We start from the raw sequence: 17,362 nt of genomic DNA on the forward strand, positions 1-17,362 counted from the left end.
GGGTCTGGCTGCACACACTCATGTTTGCATAGTCCATAGCTGCTTCCCATGCTTTGTTTGGAGAAGGTGATTATGTAAAATATTTGTTCAGATTTTTATGTGGCACAGGATGCATCCAAAAAAGGGGCTTAAAACCAGTGATGGGACATACTGAAGCAAGGATAGTGGAAAGGAGGTGAAAATGCCAGTGAAGGCAGAGAGGCTGACACCCTGACCTGCCGTGGCACGGCAGATTGCTGAACACAGCCCTGGTTTCCTGCTGCCAACGTGTCAACCCAAGCATGGAAACCTGAGCTCAGGTAAGGCTTTGCGGGGTAGGAAAAAGTCCTGAGGCCTCACAAAACTAATGCAGTTATCTTAATTAGCTTGGGAAATGGGCCTTGCATGTGAAACCACCTGGGGTTGTGTCTTCAACAGGGGTAGGAAAGCAATCATCCCTGGATGCTGTGTCCTCAGCAAAGGAGAGAGGAACGTAGGGGTGAGCAAGGAGGTTCAGGGGAGCCAGGATGGATATAGCCCATCACCTGCAAAGTAAGCTGGTGCCATGAAGTTGCCATGGGATTTCCTAATCCATTGGGCAGGAAGACCAGTATGAAAATGACTTTCTGTAGGGTTAAGTGGTAATTTCATATATATGGTCTAGGTCTTAATACAGGCCTTTTTGGACTACTTGAAGTCTCTGCTCTGCTGTAATTTTGCACCCGTATTGGCCAGAGTGTGGGCAGCCACTGAGCTGGGACCCCAGACTTCTTCCTAACCAGATTTACCTGGTGATCCCCACCTAAGTTTGTTATACCCTGTCAGGGGATTTTTAAAATCAGACTGAGGAGAGGGAATATCATCATGATCTGTGTTTTTACAACACCAAGTGGTAATTAGGTGCTACTATAGTCCAGAAAATACTGAAGCTAAATAACCAGCAGGTAAGTGCCAGCTGTAATACACGAGCTTAAGTAATAGTTTTCTGTCACTGGGACATTTCTATTAGCCAAAAAAGGTGATGAGGATCAAAGCAGAGAACTTAAAGCTCCTGGTTATTACAAACAGAATATTTGTTTTCCCTGACAATTTTTAAGGCCTTGGAAAACTGGCGATCTCCTTCCTATTTTGCCCTTGGTTCTCCGGTAGGAAAGGTCAAGAAAACTTTCATTGTTTCTCCTTGTATGCATTCTCTGCCCTTTCTGAACATGCTTTTTGTTCTTTTTTTCCAAACAACCCTTGCTCTGCCATTTTTCTGTTAAGACTGGCCCAATCCAAAGCATTCTTCAATATGGCATAAGTATCATCTGCCAGACACCTCCCTGCAAGCTTGTTTCCTGCACAGGAGAAGCAGGATGGTGGGTTGCCCATCCCCTCCAGGACAGGCGTATCATGAGTGGTTATCATAGCATGGACCCTCCCCTGCCCATCACCCAAATCCCTTCTGAAGGGGCCTGCTGGGCAAAGTGCTCTGTTGTCAAGTGTAGAGAAAGGGGGAGTGTTCCCAGAACGGGGACACTGGTTTAGAGCCAAATCCCTTGAATGAGGGCTTTTGACTACCTGGAAATTTTAATCATAAAGTCAACAGAATAATTTATTTTCTTTTACTTTTGGCTACCAAAAGTGTTTTGTTTCAAAACAAAACAAAGGAATATTGGTTTTGGCCTCTATAAGATGAAAAATAGCTAAGTTTGGTTGATGAGAAAAGTTTGATTTGAGGGGGACCAAAAGTCAAAGAAAAATTGGGTAAATTAAAAAAAAAGTCACCAATGGTTTCATGCAGTTAAAAAAAAAGACCCTACGGTAAGATTTTAAAAGCCAAATTAGGTATTAGGACTCCTTTGGTTCAACTGCCAAAAGTGACCAAGGTCTGGTCTAAAATGGCATTTGCAAACCAAAATCTAGCTGACTTTCCAGTAAGGCTCTGACCTCCCCCAAGCAACCATGTACTTCTGAAAATGGAACTTGGAAACATCAAAATTTTTGCATCTGCCCTTTTTTACAGAGACCATGTTAAACCTTGGACCCATCAAAGGAAACAACCGAGCTGCAGGTGATGTCAGTAGGACCAAGTTGCAGTTCACAGCCTCCTTTGTCCTCTGCTAGGACACAGCACCTCATCTCCGAGAGAAGAAAGAAAACAAAGCAGTGTCAAAAGAAAAAAATCAAAACAAATAACATTTTCAGCACAACTATTATTTTTTCTGTATTTCCCCCATCTCTACTGATATGTAAAAAAAATATATATTATATTATATTTTCCTTTTCTTAAATTATTTTTTTTGAGCCTCAGTCCCAGCCGAAGTCCTGCCCCGTCATCTGGTAGAACTTCATGTTGAAAGGCCGGTAGAAGTCCCGCAGTCTTTGCACCGCCTCTTGGTCTATGTCGGGGTGGGTCCTGCCTTTCGTCTTCCCCAGGCAGTGGGGTTTGCTGCTGCCTTCTGCCTTCTTCAGGCACGGGAAACCCTTGGTTTTGTTGAAGTAGAAGTGTTTGTCCGTGATGATCCTCTTGAGGCCCAGAAAGTCCTGGACCCTGCCCAGCTCCCCCGCAGGGTCACTGATCAGCCTCTCCCCGCTGACAAAGAGGATCTGCCCGATGGGGAAGTACAGGAGCCAGTTCTCCAAGTGCTTGGCGTAGATGCCAATCTGGATAGCGCTCCATGAGGTGTCGATCAGGCCCGTAGTCCTGTTTTTGAAGGTCAGGCTCTCAAAGGTGGGGATATCGGGCTTCTTGGAGAGCGTCTGGGTGTAGTCCGATATGGCTCTGGTCACGGGGTCCCGCACGACCACGATGAGCTTTGTGCCCTTAGACATGGAGGAGATGCGGGCCGGAGCCTCCTTGGTGACAAAGTAGCTGGGAGTCTTCTCCATGGTGATCTGCCCCTCGAGGGTCCTGGGCATGAGGTCCCTGTGGGAGAGAAAGAGAGAGTGAGTGCATTACCAGCTTTCTCTTCTTTTTGCATGGAGGGTTATAATGCCCTGATCCAGCAAAGCATCTGAACATACTCCTGATTTCCAGCATATTCGCTTACTGTGCCTGTTTACGGAGAATTAGACTCTGAACCTAGTAGACTCTAAGCATATTCAAGGCCTCTGATGGGGCTTTTTGAGGGGGACTGACCTCCTTTCTGGCAGTGGCATGATAAGAACAGAGCAAATCTAGACAATCCCAGTGGCCTATTCCTTTAAATTCCTCCCTGCCCACACTGGGATTTCCTGCACACTGGCTTAAATTCCCTGGAATAACAGTGAATTTCTTGAGTAACAACACTCCCTTCCTGTAGGGCACGAGGGATTTTTCAAGGGCCAGGAGGTAAGACTCTATCTTTTGGTATTTTCAAGGTGGCAGCAAGCTGATGTCACATAAAAATGTGCGATATCAGCCTCCTGACCTCAGTGATTTCCTTCTTCCATCCAAAGAAATCCTACACTCCTGGCAGCTCTGGGAAGTTCTTCCAGATAGAGAGCTGGAGCGGGACGGGAATTTATCCTGCCCCACAGATGACTTGAGGATTCAAGTGCTCTTGGTTTTCTAAAGGACCAACAGATTTGGCTGCTCTGCTTAGCTCATCTGAGCTCTTCAACAAGGTAAGGCAGAAAGATACAGGAGCCATCAAACTAGCCATTTGTCCTTTTGCTGCTGGTGGAAGTATTTTCAGCTTGTTCCTGCTACTGCAGGGCAAATTCCAGGCAGTGCCCCAAAACCCAGTCCTGGCACGATGTGCCAGTGAAGCAGCATTGTCGCCCAGCAGAGACCTCGTGGCTCTTGAAGTGATGCCAACCTGTGTGACACTTGTCTGGGAAACAACTCCAACCAAAACACCTCCCACTAGCTTCCCACCCCTGGGAAAGGGGCAGCTCTGAATCAGGCGTTGTATAAGCCCCCCCCCCCCAAAAAAAAAAAAAGTCATCACCCAACACATGGTTTCACAGCTTGTAAAGAAAGAAGGAAAGCAACTCTCCTATCTGCTGCTGGGGAAGGGGACATGTGACCTGAGTCACTTGGGCAGCCCCCACGCGCCTGCACTGCAGGCAAAGAGGTGGCTTTAAAGGCTTCCCTAGGGAGGTGCTGCCTGCCTTGCTGCTCCCCCATCCTCCAATATATCACCCCTGAACAGGAGCCAGCATCTGCGAAACACCAGTCATTCAAGCTAACATTATTTGGTTACACAGATCCATCTCTGCTTCTGGGCTCATGGCAGAGTTTTCCTAGCTACAGCTTGGTCTCCTTCAAACGATCCGGTCCTTCCCAGAGGAAATGAAAAATAAATGGGAGGTGGTTGCTTTGCTAGCAAGCTTTGCCTCCACGCGACTAGCAGTTCTCATGGCAACTGCACCCTCAGCTCCTGAGAAGCAGGGACCCTCATCAGACCACTCCATGACCCCTCATCTTTGACCTCACCGCAGCATTAGCACCAGTGTGCCATGATGAACTGTTCCCTGCCTACATTATTGTTACTGTCTTGCAGAGGCAACATCTGGTTTGCAAACCTGTGCAATATGCCAGCAAAATTAAACTCATCTATCAAAAAAACAACAATGAAAATCCAACAACAGCTAAAAACACCAATAACAACCCAACCCCAGGCTGAGTTGTTATGTTACAAATGAGGCAGTGAGGATTGACCCTTCCTGAAGCAATTCTTTCTGTTTGAAACCATGCTACACATAGGCTTAGCAAAGACATGGTCCTACAGAAGCCAAATCTTCCCTGGTCTCTGCTGAGGCTATCTGTACAGGGAAAACTCAACAAACTAAGAACATTCAGGCTGGAGAAGTGACAATGTGAGGGGTGTGAGAGAGCTCTCTAACATCCTGAATGACATAAAGACATAAAGGGAATCACTTTTGACAAGAGAAGAAGGATGGAAGCAGGTCGAAAAGCAGCACAAGGAAGGCCTTTGCCGAGCAGATACATAACTCGGCAGTGGAATTTGCTGTCACCTGATGTTGCAAAGGCCAAAAGTGTAAACAGTTCAGGAACAGACTGGACAAATTCATGGTGGATGAAATCAATCAGTGGCAATGAAATGTGAAAGTCCCAGAGACCCCTCAGATGTGGAGAGTCCATAACCCCTATAAGCTGGGGGAGATAAGAGGAGAAGGACCCCCTGCAAATCATCTGCTTTCTTACACTCTTATTTAGACACCCGATACTGGCCACTGTCTGGAAGAAGAGTCTGGGCTAGATGGCTCTTTGGTCTGGCTCGCTACAGCTGTTTGTACATTTTTATGCCCAGGGTGGTTTCATGAATGACTTTTCCCTCACATGCCATAAACCCACATCTCTCAGGTACTGCATTGGTCCCTGCTGGTTCAGAAGCCATGGCATGACTGCATTGTCTGGAAGCACCTGAAGCCCTGAAAGGACGAACTAACCGGGCTGTAGCACCATCCCCTGCCACCTGCCAGCTCAGCACGTGCAGCGCCCTGCACTGATGACAGCAGTCGTGCGACACGTTCCTGCACTTGGGCTGTAGCTGCCTTCTGCATATGGGAATTTATGCAATGAACAGAGAATAATAAGGAATTATGAGGGAGGGAAACCACAGCCACTGCAAGTGGACACCCCCACACACTCCAACCACAGTGGCTGGGTTTTAGCGGCTCCTTGTGATGTAGTTATGATGCAGAAAGTGAGGGAGAAGGAAGAGATAAAGTGTCAAGAGCAGCTGAGAACAGAGGAACTGTACTTACTTGAAGGCAAAAGGGAAAGTGCCTGGATTTTAAGTTACATTTTAATGGGGTTTGAAATTAGTGATTGAGAGAGAGAGAGAACAGTGTCTATCCCTCCATTCAGAGTATGTCTGCTGTACCATGAGGAGGTGCAACTGTATCATCACCCAGCTTTGAAAATGTAGGTCTTTGCTGCTCTTGGGAAGTAGTGAAGTGCAATTACTGCCTTTCCACAGCTGGGAGTTACCTCCCCTGCACCCTCAAGCTGCCCAGTCCCAGGCAGGGCCTGCAGCCTGGGACATTTTCAGGATGGTGGATCATTCACCTCCAGCTGCAGCTGTCTTCATCAGTGGTGAGAAACCACAGGGCCAGGTATGAGTCATTTGACCAGGTTAAGATTTTTGCATCAGGCACATCCAGAGTGCCCATGGCCCCATTTCTCATGGCTGTACTTGGAGCTTGGATGGAGACAGCTGCACTGCAGACAGCTGCCTTCAGCCAGAGCAGTCCAGGCCCTCCAATCCACACTAGCCCTGGATGCAGCCTCAACCTGCTGGCAGTCCTTTCTGGAGCCAGCCTGGTGGCCTGAGGCCAGGCTTGCTGCCTGCTGCTCCTCAAAAGCCTGCAGAGAAGGTCTAATGCTGCTTTCTCCTTTCCTAAAATGTACTTTGGGCACCTCCGTCCAACCAAAGGCCAGATGGACCAGCCTCAGTCTGAGCCCCATTCAGGTGTGCCGAGGATGAGATCTGCCCAGCCTGCAGGAGTCTTCTTAGAATCACAGAATGGTTGAGGTTGGAAGGGATCTCTGGAGATCATCTAGTCCAACTCCCCTGCTCCAGCAGGGTCACCTAGAGGAGGTTGCCCAGGACCCTGTCCAGATGGCTTTTGAATATCTCCAAGGATGGAGACTCCACAAGTTCTCTGGGCAACCTGTCCCAGTGTTCTCAGGGATGTGCATGCCCTTGTGTCCAGCACACTGACAGGTAGCATGGCTGCCCCTTTTTGGGACACACACACCCAGAAGTAGTGACGTTTTTTCAGTCTTGCCACTCGGCCCTGAGCTGCGCCACTACCGCAAGTGGGGAGACCAGGCAGAACGATGTCAAAGAGACTTTGTTGCAGATTTAGAAACCGGAGGATGCAAAGGGGGTGAGGAGAGGTGCTAAAGCCATGGAGGTGGAAGTAGGAGAGATGGGCAGTGATTCATGGAAATACTGAGTCCTTCACTGTGGGAGCAGAGCCCAGGCATAAGGGAGCGTGCTGTGCTCATGCCAGAAAAGCAGGGCTAATTGCCACCATTTGTTAATACAGCATCCCTTTAATGAGCCCAGTAGTGGTACACTGTCCCAGGGGGCTGTACAACAACACACATTTACTCCCCTGTTGATGAGCCGCCAGCCTCCCAAAAGGAACCAGAGCAGGCATACATGGGGCAGGCACCAAACGCCTATTGGCTCTTTCTGCAACCTCAGGCTGACGGCTCCAAAGCAAGGCACCTTCTCCAAAAAAGAAGACCAAGCCATGGTCAGGCAGGGACGCCCCAGCTGAACCTGGCAAGACCAGCATAATGCAGCCTCCTGCCACTGTGCTTACCGCTGTTGGGCAAGAGAAGGAGCCATTGAAACAGCAGCCCAGCACAGTGCTGCCTCTTGTTTGGCTTTTGATAAATGCTGAAATCTCCGCTGTGTCTTCCCAATGAGGAGATTAACCCCTTTTGTGGCCAGAGCCTGCAACAAAAAGGCTTTCTTCAGCGGTGAGGAATCAATGCGCACCTCTTCTGCCAGCATCGGCGGGAAAAAATGTGCCAGGAGCCGTTGGGAATGTGCTACCACAGCTTTCGGGAGATTAATTAATTACAAAGGGCATCTTTCATGGACGTAAACAGCTGCCTGGAGGCCTCCCTGGACTAATGGCATCTGGGTTTTATTGCAAAAGAGCCACTTGAAAAGATGAGAACCACAAAAATGTTTTTGGCAAGAGCAGTCAACAGTGGACTCTGCCAGAATAAATGGATGCTGTTATTTTAATTTTAGTAGAGCTCGGAGCTTTATTTAATTACTTAATAGGAGAGAAAGACTTTCCTCAAAGGGAGCATTTGGGCTATGCATGCATATTCGCATTTGGCCTTTTTCAAGTCTGCACTTTCTCCTCCTGTGGCACCCGAGATGGCCCATTCTCGCTGCGGCCCTGGAACTGCTGCATGCAGACGAGGCTGTAGTATAGTGCAGAGGGCTGCTGCTGAAGGCGAGCACACACCCCACCGGCTATGCATGCTGCCCATGGGATGCTCCAGGTGCCTGTGAAGGTGTCCCCCATCCATGCCACCAGTTGTCCCCCTTGGAACGTCCTTTCCCTGCTCGCACAAGTTACTTTCAGCAGTGTAGAATGGGCATGAGCTCACTCTCTCCTTTCATTTATAAGTGCTTCCTGGGACCTCTGGGGCCAACAGCCCCAGCCAGGACCACCAGAGAGTGGAGAAAGTGTTCATGTTGGTAATGCAACAGTTTGGATTTATGCAGCATCTTCCCTCTGAGCTGCTGCAAGCAAACCCGCAGGTGTCGGGTAAGGAGGGAGAGGCCCAGCTGCACCATCTACTGCCCTGGGTGCCTCACTGGTATGGTAATTTTGTGTGAAACCCTAACTGTTTGCAGGTCCCAGCAATGCACAGGGTGCTGCCAAGGGATTTTCTGAGGTGCCTTGGTGTGTGAGTGCTTGAAATCTACCCTGAAGTACCTGGGGTCACATACAAGTGTCCCAGGAACAGCCTAGCCCTATCCTGGCTCCCTGGACAGGCAATGCATGCAGGGGAAGGTGAGGCTAGCCTCAGACACTCCCAGTATAGGAATTGATCTTTGGTGTCATGCTTATTATTACTTTTATATCTCCTTATTGACAGTACAATGATACCTGTAAAAATCTTTCAGAAGTTCCTAAGTTTCCCAGGCCAAGCAGGCTGTTGGCTCAACTCCAGACCAGAGCATCCGAGTCCCCAAAGACTCCGCCTTCCCTCAAGTCTGCATTCTTAGCAAGAGCATAATTCTGGGAAGAGCATCACTTTATGTCAACAAACCAAAATTAAGTGTTGGGCTCAATTCTTACAAGCCTGAGCACCCAAGAGTTGAGTGTTTCTGAACGTTCAGCTTGCAAGAATTCATGCAATGACATGTGCTGCTGGCGTTGGCCACCAGCCCTCGGCAGGTCCCCCCTTGGCACTGCCAGGGGCTGGAAGACTAGTTAAAACAGCTGATTTGCCTCAGGTGATTCGTGCTGCTGCTTCTTTCTTTTTGCCCAACAACTGCAAGCTTAGCAATAAAACAGGCAGAAGCATTAGTCGTGCAAGAAACGAAATCTTGCGGGGTGACAGCCTGTTTCACATGGAAGGGGCAGCCCCAAGGCCACTGCGCCTTTCTCGCAGAGGTCATAGCTGGTATTGGCGCTGGGTGCAGAAAACTCGAGGTGGGATTGATTTTTCAAATCAAGCCATTGGAACAACCTGTCCCCTGCCTCAGGACCTCCTGGGCTCCCCTGCAGCATGCAGGGTGTGAGGAGCAGCCATGGATGACTTGCAGAAAGTCTTTCCCACATAAATCTAGTGCAGATCTCTCCCGGAGGGAAGCTGAAATCAGAAGATAAAGGCAGCTCTTCCCCAGGCCACCATGCCTCCTGCCTTTTCAGCCCAGAGCAATAAATAAAGCTGCTGTGATTACAGCTATCAGCTCCACACCAGTCTCTGTCCTCTAGTAAAAACTGCCCCCATCATGTATCTGAAGGCAGGACTCATCTCATCTAGTTTTAACCCCTGGAAGGTAAGTGTCTGGTTGTACAGATCCCTTGAGAGAGCTATTCATCCTCCCGGATTTCGGATGTAATGAATTGCCATCTGAGGGTGCCTGTCTCCCTCAGCTGTCTGTTGAAAGAGCCTAGACGACCAGTTTAGACTAAACCTCTGACTTGAAGATGGCTGAAGTTAAGCACGATGAGCTTCCTCTTACCTCCGGCGCTGGAAAACAAAGCTCAGTCTTTCCCTGGCACTCCAAGCACGACTTTTTTATCATCTGACCGTCTAGGTTGAATTTACTGAAGTGATCATCTAGCACAAGACGTGCCAGTCCAATGACACAGACAGTAGCGATGATCTCTGTCACCTCCTCCTCCCTGTGCTGCTGCTGGCACCAGCAGCACCCTGCTAGTGCCCTGGTCGATGCAAGCCGCCTAGTGCAAGGCACCAGTCACCAGGGACTCGCACCCTGCTCCGTCTGAGCATGCTGCCAGCTCTCCCCTCGGTCATCTGCAGCATGAAGGTTAGCTGGGGCACTGCCCAATACAGAAATTGCAATATAAGCGAGGCGGAGAAGGATAATGAGACTTGGCTGGGGCCACAACAGGGGTGTTGAGCTAGCAGCAGTGAAGCTCCACAATGTCTACACCAGAGCATGGAAACACTCAACATGAAGCCACCTGCCCTGCTGCCGGCAGTCACTGGACACAGACCCGTGCCTGGGTGAGTCCAGCTGCATGTTTCCTCCAAGCCTTTAGCTGTAACAAAAGGCATGGCCAGGACCTCTGCACTGCAGCGTGGGGGCACTGCCAGTGCACCTAACCCCCCCGTGCACTATGCTGGGTTGGCACAACAGCCACACATGAGAAACAACGTGCCTTATCTAAGGCCACTATAGAAAATGGTTGTAAAGCCTACCACATCACATAGCTCCATGCTGCAGCCAAACCATGAGGCTCTGGGAGTGATGGCAACCCAGAGGGGGCTGAGAGCCCCTCGGGGAGAGCAGCTACAGCTGCAACTGCACAAAACACTCAGGAGTCCCTGCACCTCTCCCCTGGGTATCTCAGCTGCTTTGCAGCATCCTGCTCGGCTGCAGCGGGGCTGGCGTGGTGCTGGCTCCATCCAGTTGCCCCCTGCAGCAAAGCCCCCTGTTCCTCTGCAGATGACCTGGGCAGGGGAAGGATGGGCCAGCATACTCAGGAGCATGCACCGCAGGGCTTTTTGGCAGCCCCAGAGGCCAAAGCTGCTGTTATGCTCCTCTTTGGCTTTGTTCCCACTGAGCTGGCCACAGCCCCGAAAGGGCACACAGGCTGTGAGCTATCATCAGCCAGATGCACGACGGGTATGAAGCAGAAACACGAAGCCCAACTTTCACACAGCCCATTCACGCAGAGCTGGGCTGTCTTGATGGTACAAAGCCATGAAGACTCTGGTGATTTAAATATCAGGATCTCTGAGTTACACAGGCTGCAAGTCTCACTGGGGTTACGAGACACAGCAGAAACATAAGGGCAGTGCTCACCCCCTCGCCCCAAGACATGCCAGCAGTCCCGGGCTGCAGGCACCTTGCTGCCTAACCGAGGAAGCGCTCCACTCACATCCAGCCTTTTCCAGCTTGGCAACTAGCCTAAGCTGCTGCTCCAGGCACTGGGATACATGCAAAGAAACTGGGGGGCAGGAAAGCCTGCAGGCAGGTGTTAGAGCAGCTAAGGAGTCTCCCTGGGATAGTGCTGCAGACCTGAAATTTCTGACTTTTTGTGCAAGGGGCGGCAGAGCTGAGGAGCCGTGGGGCCAGGTCACCCTTGACAAACCTGTAGCAGCACAGTGGGGAAGCAAAGCTGAGCTCTCTGCTGCTGGGTGTGGGTATCACCTCTGGCTCAGTTTGTCCAGGATTATGCTGTGGGGGGACATAGTTCCCTGGCTTTAGGTCAGCTGTCATTGAAAGCAATACTAAATGTCGTAGAGCAATTGCCAAAGAAGAGCCCAGGCTATTTTCTCCAAAGCAAACAGCATTTCTAGTGCAGCAATGGAAACTGGCATTTCCTTCTTTATTTCTTCCACCGCTCCTGCAAAATTATAATATGAACCTGCCATTTCTGCAGCACCCGCTCCTGTGAAGGAGGGTCCCAGCCCCATGCTCCTGCAGCACCGCCAGCCCCAGGGTGGCACCAGGCTGCAGTAGCCGCACAGCCAGGCTGCACAATGGCAGAGGTAGAAAGCACCTAATGCACCGGTGCCCTCCCCTTTGGATATAAGTGGGCCAAGTCGGAAAGGAGCATGCAGGGAAAAGGGAAGTGATCCCAGATCAATGAAGAAGGTCAGCAAGGAAGAGCCACGCAGGGAAGCTGCTCAGCTGCTGCCTGGCCCAAAACACATGTTCAAGAGGAGCCGAAATGCCCCCTTGCACGATCGCATTGGACTGACGAGCACTGTCTTGGGGATATCTGCACGCTCCTGTGTGCATGCCTGGCCTGTGCCTGTCTTGAATTTAGGCCAGTTTGCAGAGGAGTGGAGCAAGCACACAGTTGTGCCCCAGGGGTCCTTGCAGAGCCTCCATCTCTGCTGCAAAAGCCTTCCCCACCGAGGTGGAGTGGAAACAGAGCTGTTTGGCAGTGGGGCAGGACGGCAACCTGCCTTGTCTCCCACCTTTGCCCAGGGCGTATGCTCACATGGGTGCCGGGGCAGTCTGGGAGCACTGGGACCTCTCAGCCGTCCCATTGCAGCCCTTGATGCCCCATCGGCATCACCTTGACATACCACCTCAATGCACCCTCAGCAAGCTGGCCCCAGCCCAGCATCCTGCTTACAGCAGTGCCTCTGGGGCCACATCCTCAGCCCTTCCTCACTCTTTGTCCTGCTTAATGCCGTGGCCAAATTAAAAACTTGAATTTCATTCTAATCCCAATTCAGTGGGCACAGCTTGCCTTGATTTTAGCGGGCCCAACAGTACTGTGTGTGGCCACCCAGGCAGCGGGGTGGGAAGGGAAGTTTCTTGAGGTGTCAAGTTGTGTTTTTAAGCAAGTGCCACCAAAGAGGTCATTGCAGAAAAGCTGTATCAAAGAAACGCAGCTCTTTCCAAAAAAGTCCACCAGCTTTGCATCATCTCGAATCCCACAGAAGAGCTCTTCCCGCAAGCAACAGCCTAATCTGCTCCCACAAATGTACCACTGGGAGCACGAGAAGGACTGGAGACTCTCCCACCAGCAAACACCCCATCCTGCATCCTGTTTGCCCCAGCAGGGAGCCGCGGGGCTGAGCACCAGCTGCTGTGTGCCCGCGCTGCATCAATGCTGGCGTTACAGCTACTGCCTCGCTGCTCGCAATGAGGTTTTGCATAGCTAAGCTCCAGTGTGGTTAAAAATGAAACCTGCTTGTTAGCATCGAATTATCTGGTATATGTGAGGAGGAGGAGATAAAACAAAACACTTTGCCTCGACACCAGCAAGGTGCTGACTTCGGGGAGCCCCCTCCATCAACCACTGATGAACCCAGCAGTGATTGCGATGGGCACTGGCACTCTCCTGCCCTGATTCACATTTTATGGGGTTTTCTGCCTCTCTTGCTTCTGTGTTGCCTTTTTTATCTCAAGTATTATGTGTCTGATAAAGATGCTATTACTGTGCTAGCGGAACAGATCGGAGAGGGAAAAATAACTGTCTGATGGGGGCTTATTTCACCTCTCCAAGTACAGAAATGTTGCCAGCTCAGGCAAATGAGATGGTTTTCTCAGCATACCAGAGGTGTGTAAACAGAGCCGTCATGCCCAAGGACCCCTTACATGACACTTCGGGTTCCCTGGCATTTCCCAGCCAGACTCGGAGGCCTTTGAGCAGAATTTGTGACTCCAGTGTGGTGCGATCAGCACGCGTGCGGAGTCACACACGCACCCGCTATCGCGTCTCTTGTTGCTCCTACCTGTCTGACTGATCCCTAGGTTTGGGCAGAAGGCCTCCCCTCACTTGGTTCATCCCACAGCTGGCAGTCCTGGGGGGCAGCCAGCAGCAAACGGAGCCTTCCCCAGCAGGAGAAGAAGCAGGATGAGGAAACTGAGGCACAGCACACACCGGGGCTTCATGCAGCCTCAAGCCCCAGTAGCATGTGTTGCTACGTGTGGTAGTTACTGCATCCATTAGCAAGTTGTCTTCTTCCCTTTTGGGCTCCTCTCTCCTCCCCATTTCTCTTTTTCTTCCAAATTGTTTTAGCAGCAAAAATTCCTTAAAATCCCAGCCCTCTAGCACAAGCGATTCCCTCAGGCCCACGCTCCCACAAGTGCCATTACAGCATGTACAGCACCAGAGATTGAAAAGAAAGATGCTCCGGCACAAGTGACTACTTATTGTAACCAGCGGCTTCTACATATACATAAGTAAAAAAAACACTGCCTTTAAGATCTGAACCTGTGCCTCCTAATAGGCTGGTGTGTCTCCTATCAGTGACTCAGTGACTCTGTGCTGGCCTGAAAGATCTAGCAAGGCTCTAAAGGCTCTTTGATGAACTATGAGGGCATGTCTGAGTTACTTGAGCCTACGCTTTGCCTTCCTTTAGATGTCAGATGAAATCAATAAATGGAGAGATACATTCCTGGTATTAAAAAAAAAAAAAAAGAGAGAAGGGTGGGAATGAGAAAGCTGAAAGGAGTGTGAAAAATGATCACAGACATCTAGAAGAAGAAAAAAACCATGCATTATATTGCTGGATGCAAAATCAGGTCCAGTTGACATTAATATCAATCCTGTTGATTTTAATGGTGGTTGGAGGCCATGGCTGAAGGTATACCTGGAAGGGGATGGTGGCTCCGATGCTGTGGCTGATACCCGTCAGCAGCAGCATGGGATGGAAGTGCGAGGCCGGCTCGTTAGGGCTAACGAACAGCCAGTCCCAGCCACAGGCTCTGTTGCAATAGCGAAACACCTCATTGCACATTTCAGATGGTTTTATACCTTGCAGTGACACGGTGCGACAATGTCTGTCCTGACATCCCAGCAGACAGGGAGAACCAGCATTTCTGCATCACAAACTGGAAATCAGGACACTGGCATCAGTCTGCTTTTTAATCGACTCCCCCAGCCAAAAGTGGATAAAAAGCTCTGCCCATCTCCTGAGGTTTGTGATTAGACCAAAGTAAGCAAATGGAACCATTTTTGTGGGACTGAGCTACCTGCTTTCACCCCTTTGATGCTTAGCTCTTAGAGCGTGCCTTATTGATTGAAAGCGCCCTCCAAAGGTCAATTAATCCTCTCAAGACTCCTGGAAGACAGGTAGCATTGCACAAAGAATGGCTTGGAAAAAAACTGGGAGGAGATGGAAATGACTTTTGTTTAGTGTTGCACCTGGAAATGTGACATAGTTTTTATTGCCAAATTTCACCCCTGCACTAGCGACCTGAGAAGCAGCTGTGGAAGGGAAGGCTGAAAGGATCTGAAATTTTGAAAGCCTGCCAGCAATGCACTGATGTCTCAATACTCCTCAGCCCTAAGTCACCAATCATCTCCCCTGGCTTCCTGCATAATCCGTTTCGTAAATGATCCACTGGAGAGTTGTTCAACGTGGGGCACATGCTCATGGGGGTTTGTCGCGGTTTGACCAGTGCATGATCCTCCCACCCATCCCCAGTCTCCAAAGAGGACTTTTCTACCATGTTGGTGCCCTAGTGCTTTTGAGAGCACTGAAGTGCCCTTCGGACAACTGAATACTCTTAAAGATTTGGCCTCAAGTGACTTCTGCTTTAGGGGCTGGAAATCAGAGGCTCAAATCCCAATTGCAGTCATCAGTGAGTCTGTGAAGGACCCCCATTTCAGGACAAATTTAGGTGTGCACTCAAGCAGGTCACTAAGCTGAGGCCAAGTTCAGGCTTCAGGGTGTTTCCCCATCTCCTGGACTGGGCTCTCTGGGGCTACAGATCTGCCCTGTTTATTGACATCTGTTCTCCACAGTTCTCTGGTGGGAGATCTCAGCTGGCATCATTCTCAGTTTTGGATGCATCTGAGGCAAGATTTGGATCTGTGTTTCAACTTGTAAACAGGGCTCATGTTTGTGTATGGAATTTGGCTCGGAAATTTGGCACTGATGCTTTCGAACTCACCAGCCCTTTGCCAGGCACTGACTGAAGGAGAAACAGTGTGGGGAAAACACTCAAATGGGAATTCAAATCACATGCAAAATAAGAGACGGAAATGGCCCTAGGAGGGGACACCAAAGAACCTGGGCAAAGATGTCTGTGTTAGTGAGGGGTGGTCTCTCCCACCCCTGACAATCCTGCTTTTGAGGCATTTTCTCTGGGTAGTGGCAATATTCAGGGAAATCTGAGTGTTATCAGAAGGTGTACACAGCACAACTGGCATCTCCCAGAGGCCATCTACACACTCGAGAAGAAAGTGCAATGGAGGACAAGTCAGAGGTCTTGGGTCTTCTGCCTCTGCTCTTATGTATCCGCTGAACATAGCCATCATTGCAAAATGTGCAAGATGTGTATTCACCTTGGCTAGTATAGCCCATGTTTGTTCCCTTGGCTGAGGATGGAAAGACATCCTTATTTGCCAACAGGATTGTTTCATTTCGATGAATGGTAAATGGGCTCCGTGTTATTTGTTTCCAGGGATGATCTGTGGAGATCCCTGTCATCTTGGCACGCTCACTGCGCCCAGCTCAAAGATGTCATTCTCAAGATGCATTTTTTTTTAAACTATCACTAATATTCAAGAGGGATTTAAATACAAAGCATGCATAAAAACAGTGGCTTATTGTGCTGGTTTCTTCTCTGTCTGTCCTGAGTCGGAGCTGTGTTTGACACGGAGGCAAGTGTTTCTGGGCCCTTGCCTGGCAGACGCAGCTCGGCCAGGGGATAATCAGCAAATCCAGCCCAGCTCCAGAAGTGGAGCCCAGGCAGTGCTGGGCTTTGCACTTGCTGCAAAGCATGGATGGCCCTGGCACCATGCGCCGGACTCCTCACAGCAGGCAGCATTATCTGCCCGCACCCCTCCTCCGCCAGCAGTGCTATCCAACCCCTTTGGGGGGTCCAAGCAAGGCACAGAGAGACACAAAGGCAGATTTTTTTTCAAAGCACAAATGTCTCCAGTTGCCTTGGATGTGGCATCTTCACTTTTAACCACTTAGAAAGCACCAAAAAAAGAGACCTGTTGGGCCGGCGGCAGGCACAGCAAAGCACCCGGCACCAAGCTGGGGCCACACTTTGCCTGGCCGCTGTTGCGGCTGCAGCCCACGCTGCAATGTGCCAGCATTCGGGCAGGCTACAACAGTGGCCTCGGGAATCACTGCCAGGGAATAAATGTAAGACGCTATTCAATTGCTGGAATTGCCCTTTCCGAAGCAGGAAGCAGCATTATATGCTGGGTTAATTTGCCTTCTGCCGGAATAAAGCGCACTCTCCAGGGATGGCCTCTCTCTCCATCCTGCCCCCAAATTAAGCTGATCTGTGGCTTGGTGCCGGTGCCCGCGGCCCTGAGCACCAGGAGCTCCTGAGGTCAGCGTACAGAGGCTGCCTGCCTGTATTTGAGCAAGCCTCGGTATTTATGTATCTCATTACATCTGCAGCCAGTAGCATCTGTTTCCACGCTGTATCTGTCAAGCAACATCTTATCAGCAGAGCTCCCTTTCCATTCACTCCTTCCTCTCCTTTTACCGCCCGGATCAGTAACCCGATGCTCACTTGAGCCTCTTTTTAAATAACAGAAGGGAGCCAGGACTAAGCAGAGCACGGGATTGCTGCACCACGGAGGGACAAGGCTCAGCAGACCTCGGGGTGCAGTCAGCCCCAAGAAGGAAGCGAATTATGTTAAGAATCATATTGTCCGCTCTCATTTACAGAGTTCCTTTCAGAAACAACCACTGAAGTTCAGGAGAACTTTGACACTCTGATCCCAGATCCTGCCCTGTCCTGGGGGCAAGGGGAGGCTCTGGACGGCGGAG

At 50.1% G+C, this 17,362-nt stretch overlaps 1 protein-coding gene across 1 annotated transcript in view; it reads right to left on the reverse strand.

The window, feature by feature from the left end:
- Positions 1 to 2,173: 2,173 nt before the first annotated feature.
- Positions 2,174 to 17,362, reverse strand: part of LOC106499387 (heparan sulfate glucosamine 3-O-sulfotransferase 3A1) — a 50,687-nt gene continuing 35,498 nt past the window's right edge. Inside the window, exon 2 of the mRNA XM_067308442.1 lies at positions 2,174 to 2,887. Coding sequence (XP_067164543.1) covers positions 2,269 to 2,887 — 619 coding nt within the window. The 3' untranslated portion in view covers positions 2,174 to 2,268. The remainder of the gene's footprint in view (positions 2,888 to 17,362) is intronic.

Source organism: Apteryx mantelli, chromosome 19 (genome assembly GCF_036417845.1).
Source record: "Apteryx mantelli isolate bAptMan1 chromosome 19, bAptMan1.hap1, whole genome shotgun sequence".
In the NCBI taxonomy this organism is placed as follows: Eukaryota; Metazoa; Chordata; class Aves; order Apterygiformes; family Apterygidae; genus Apteryx; species Apteryx mantelli.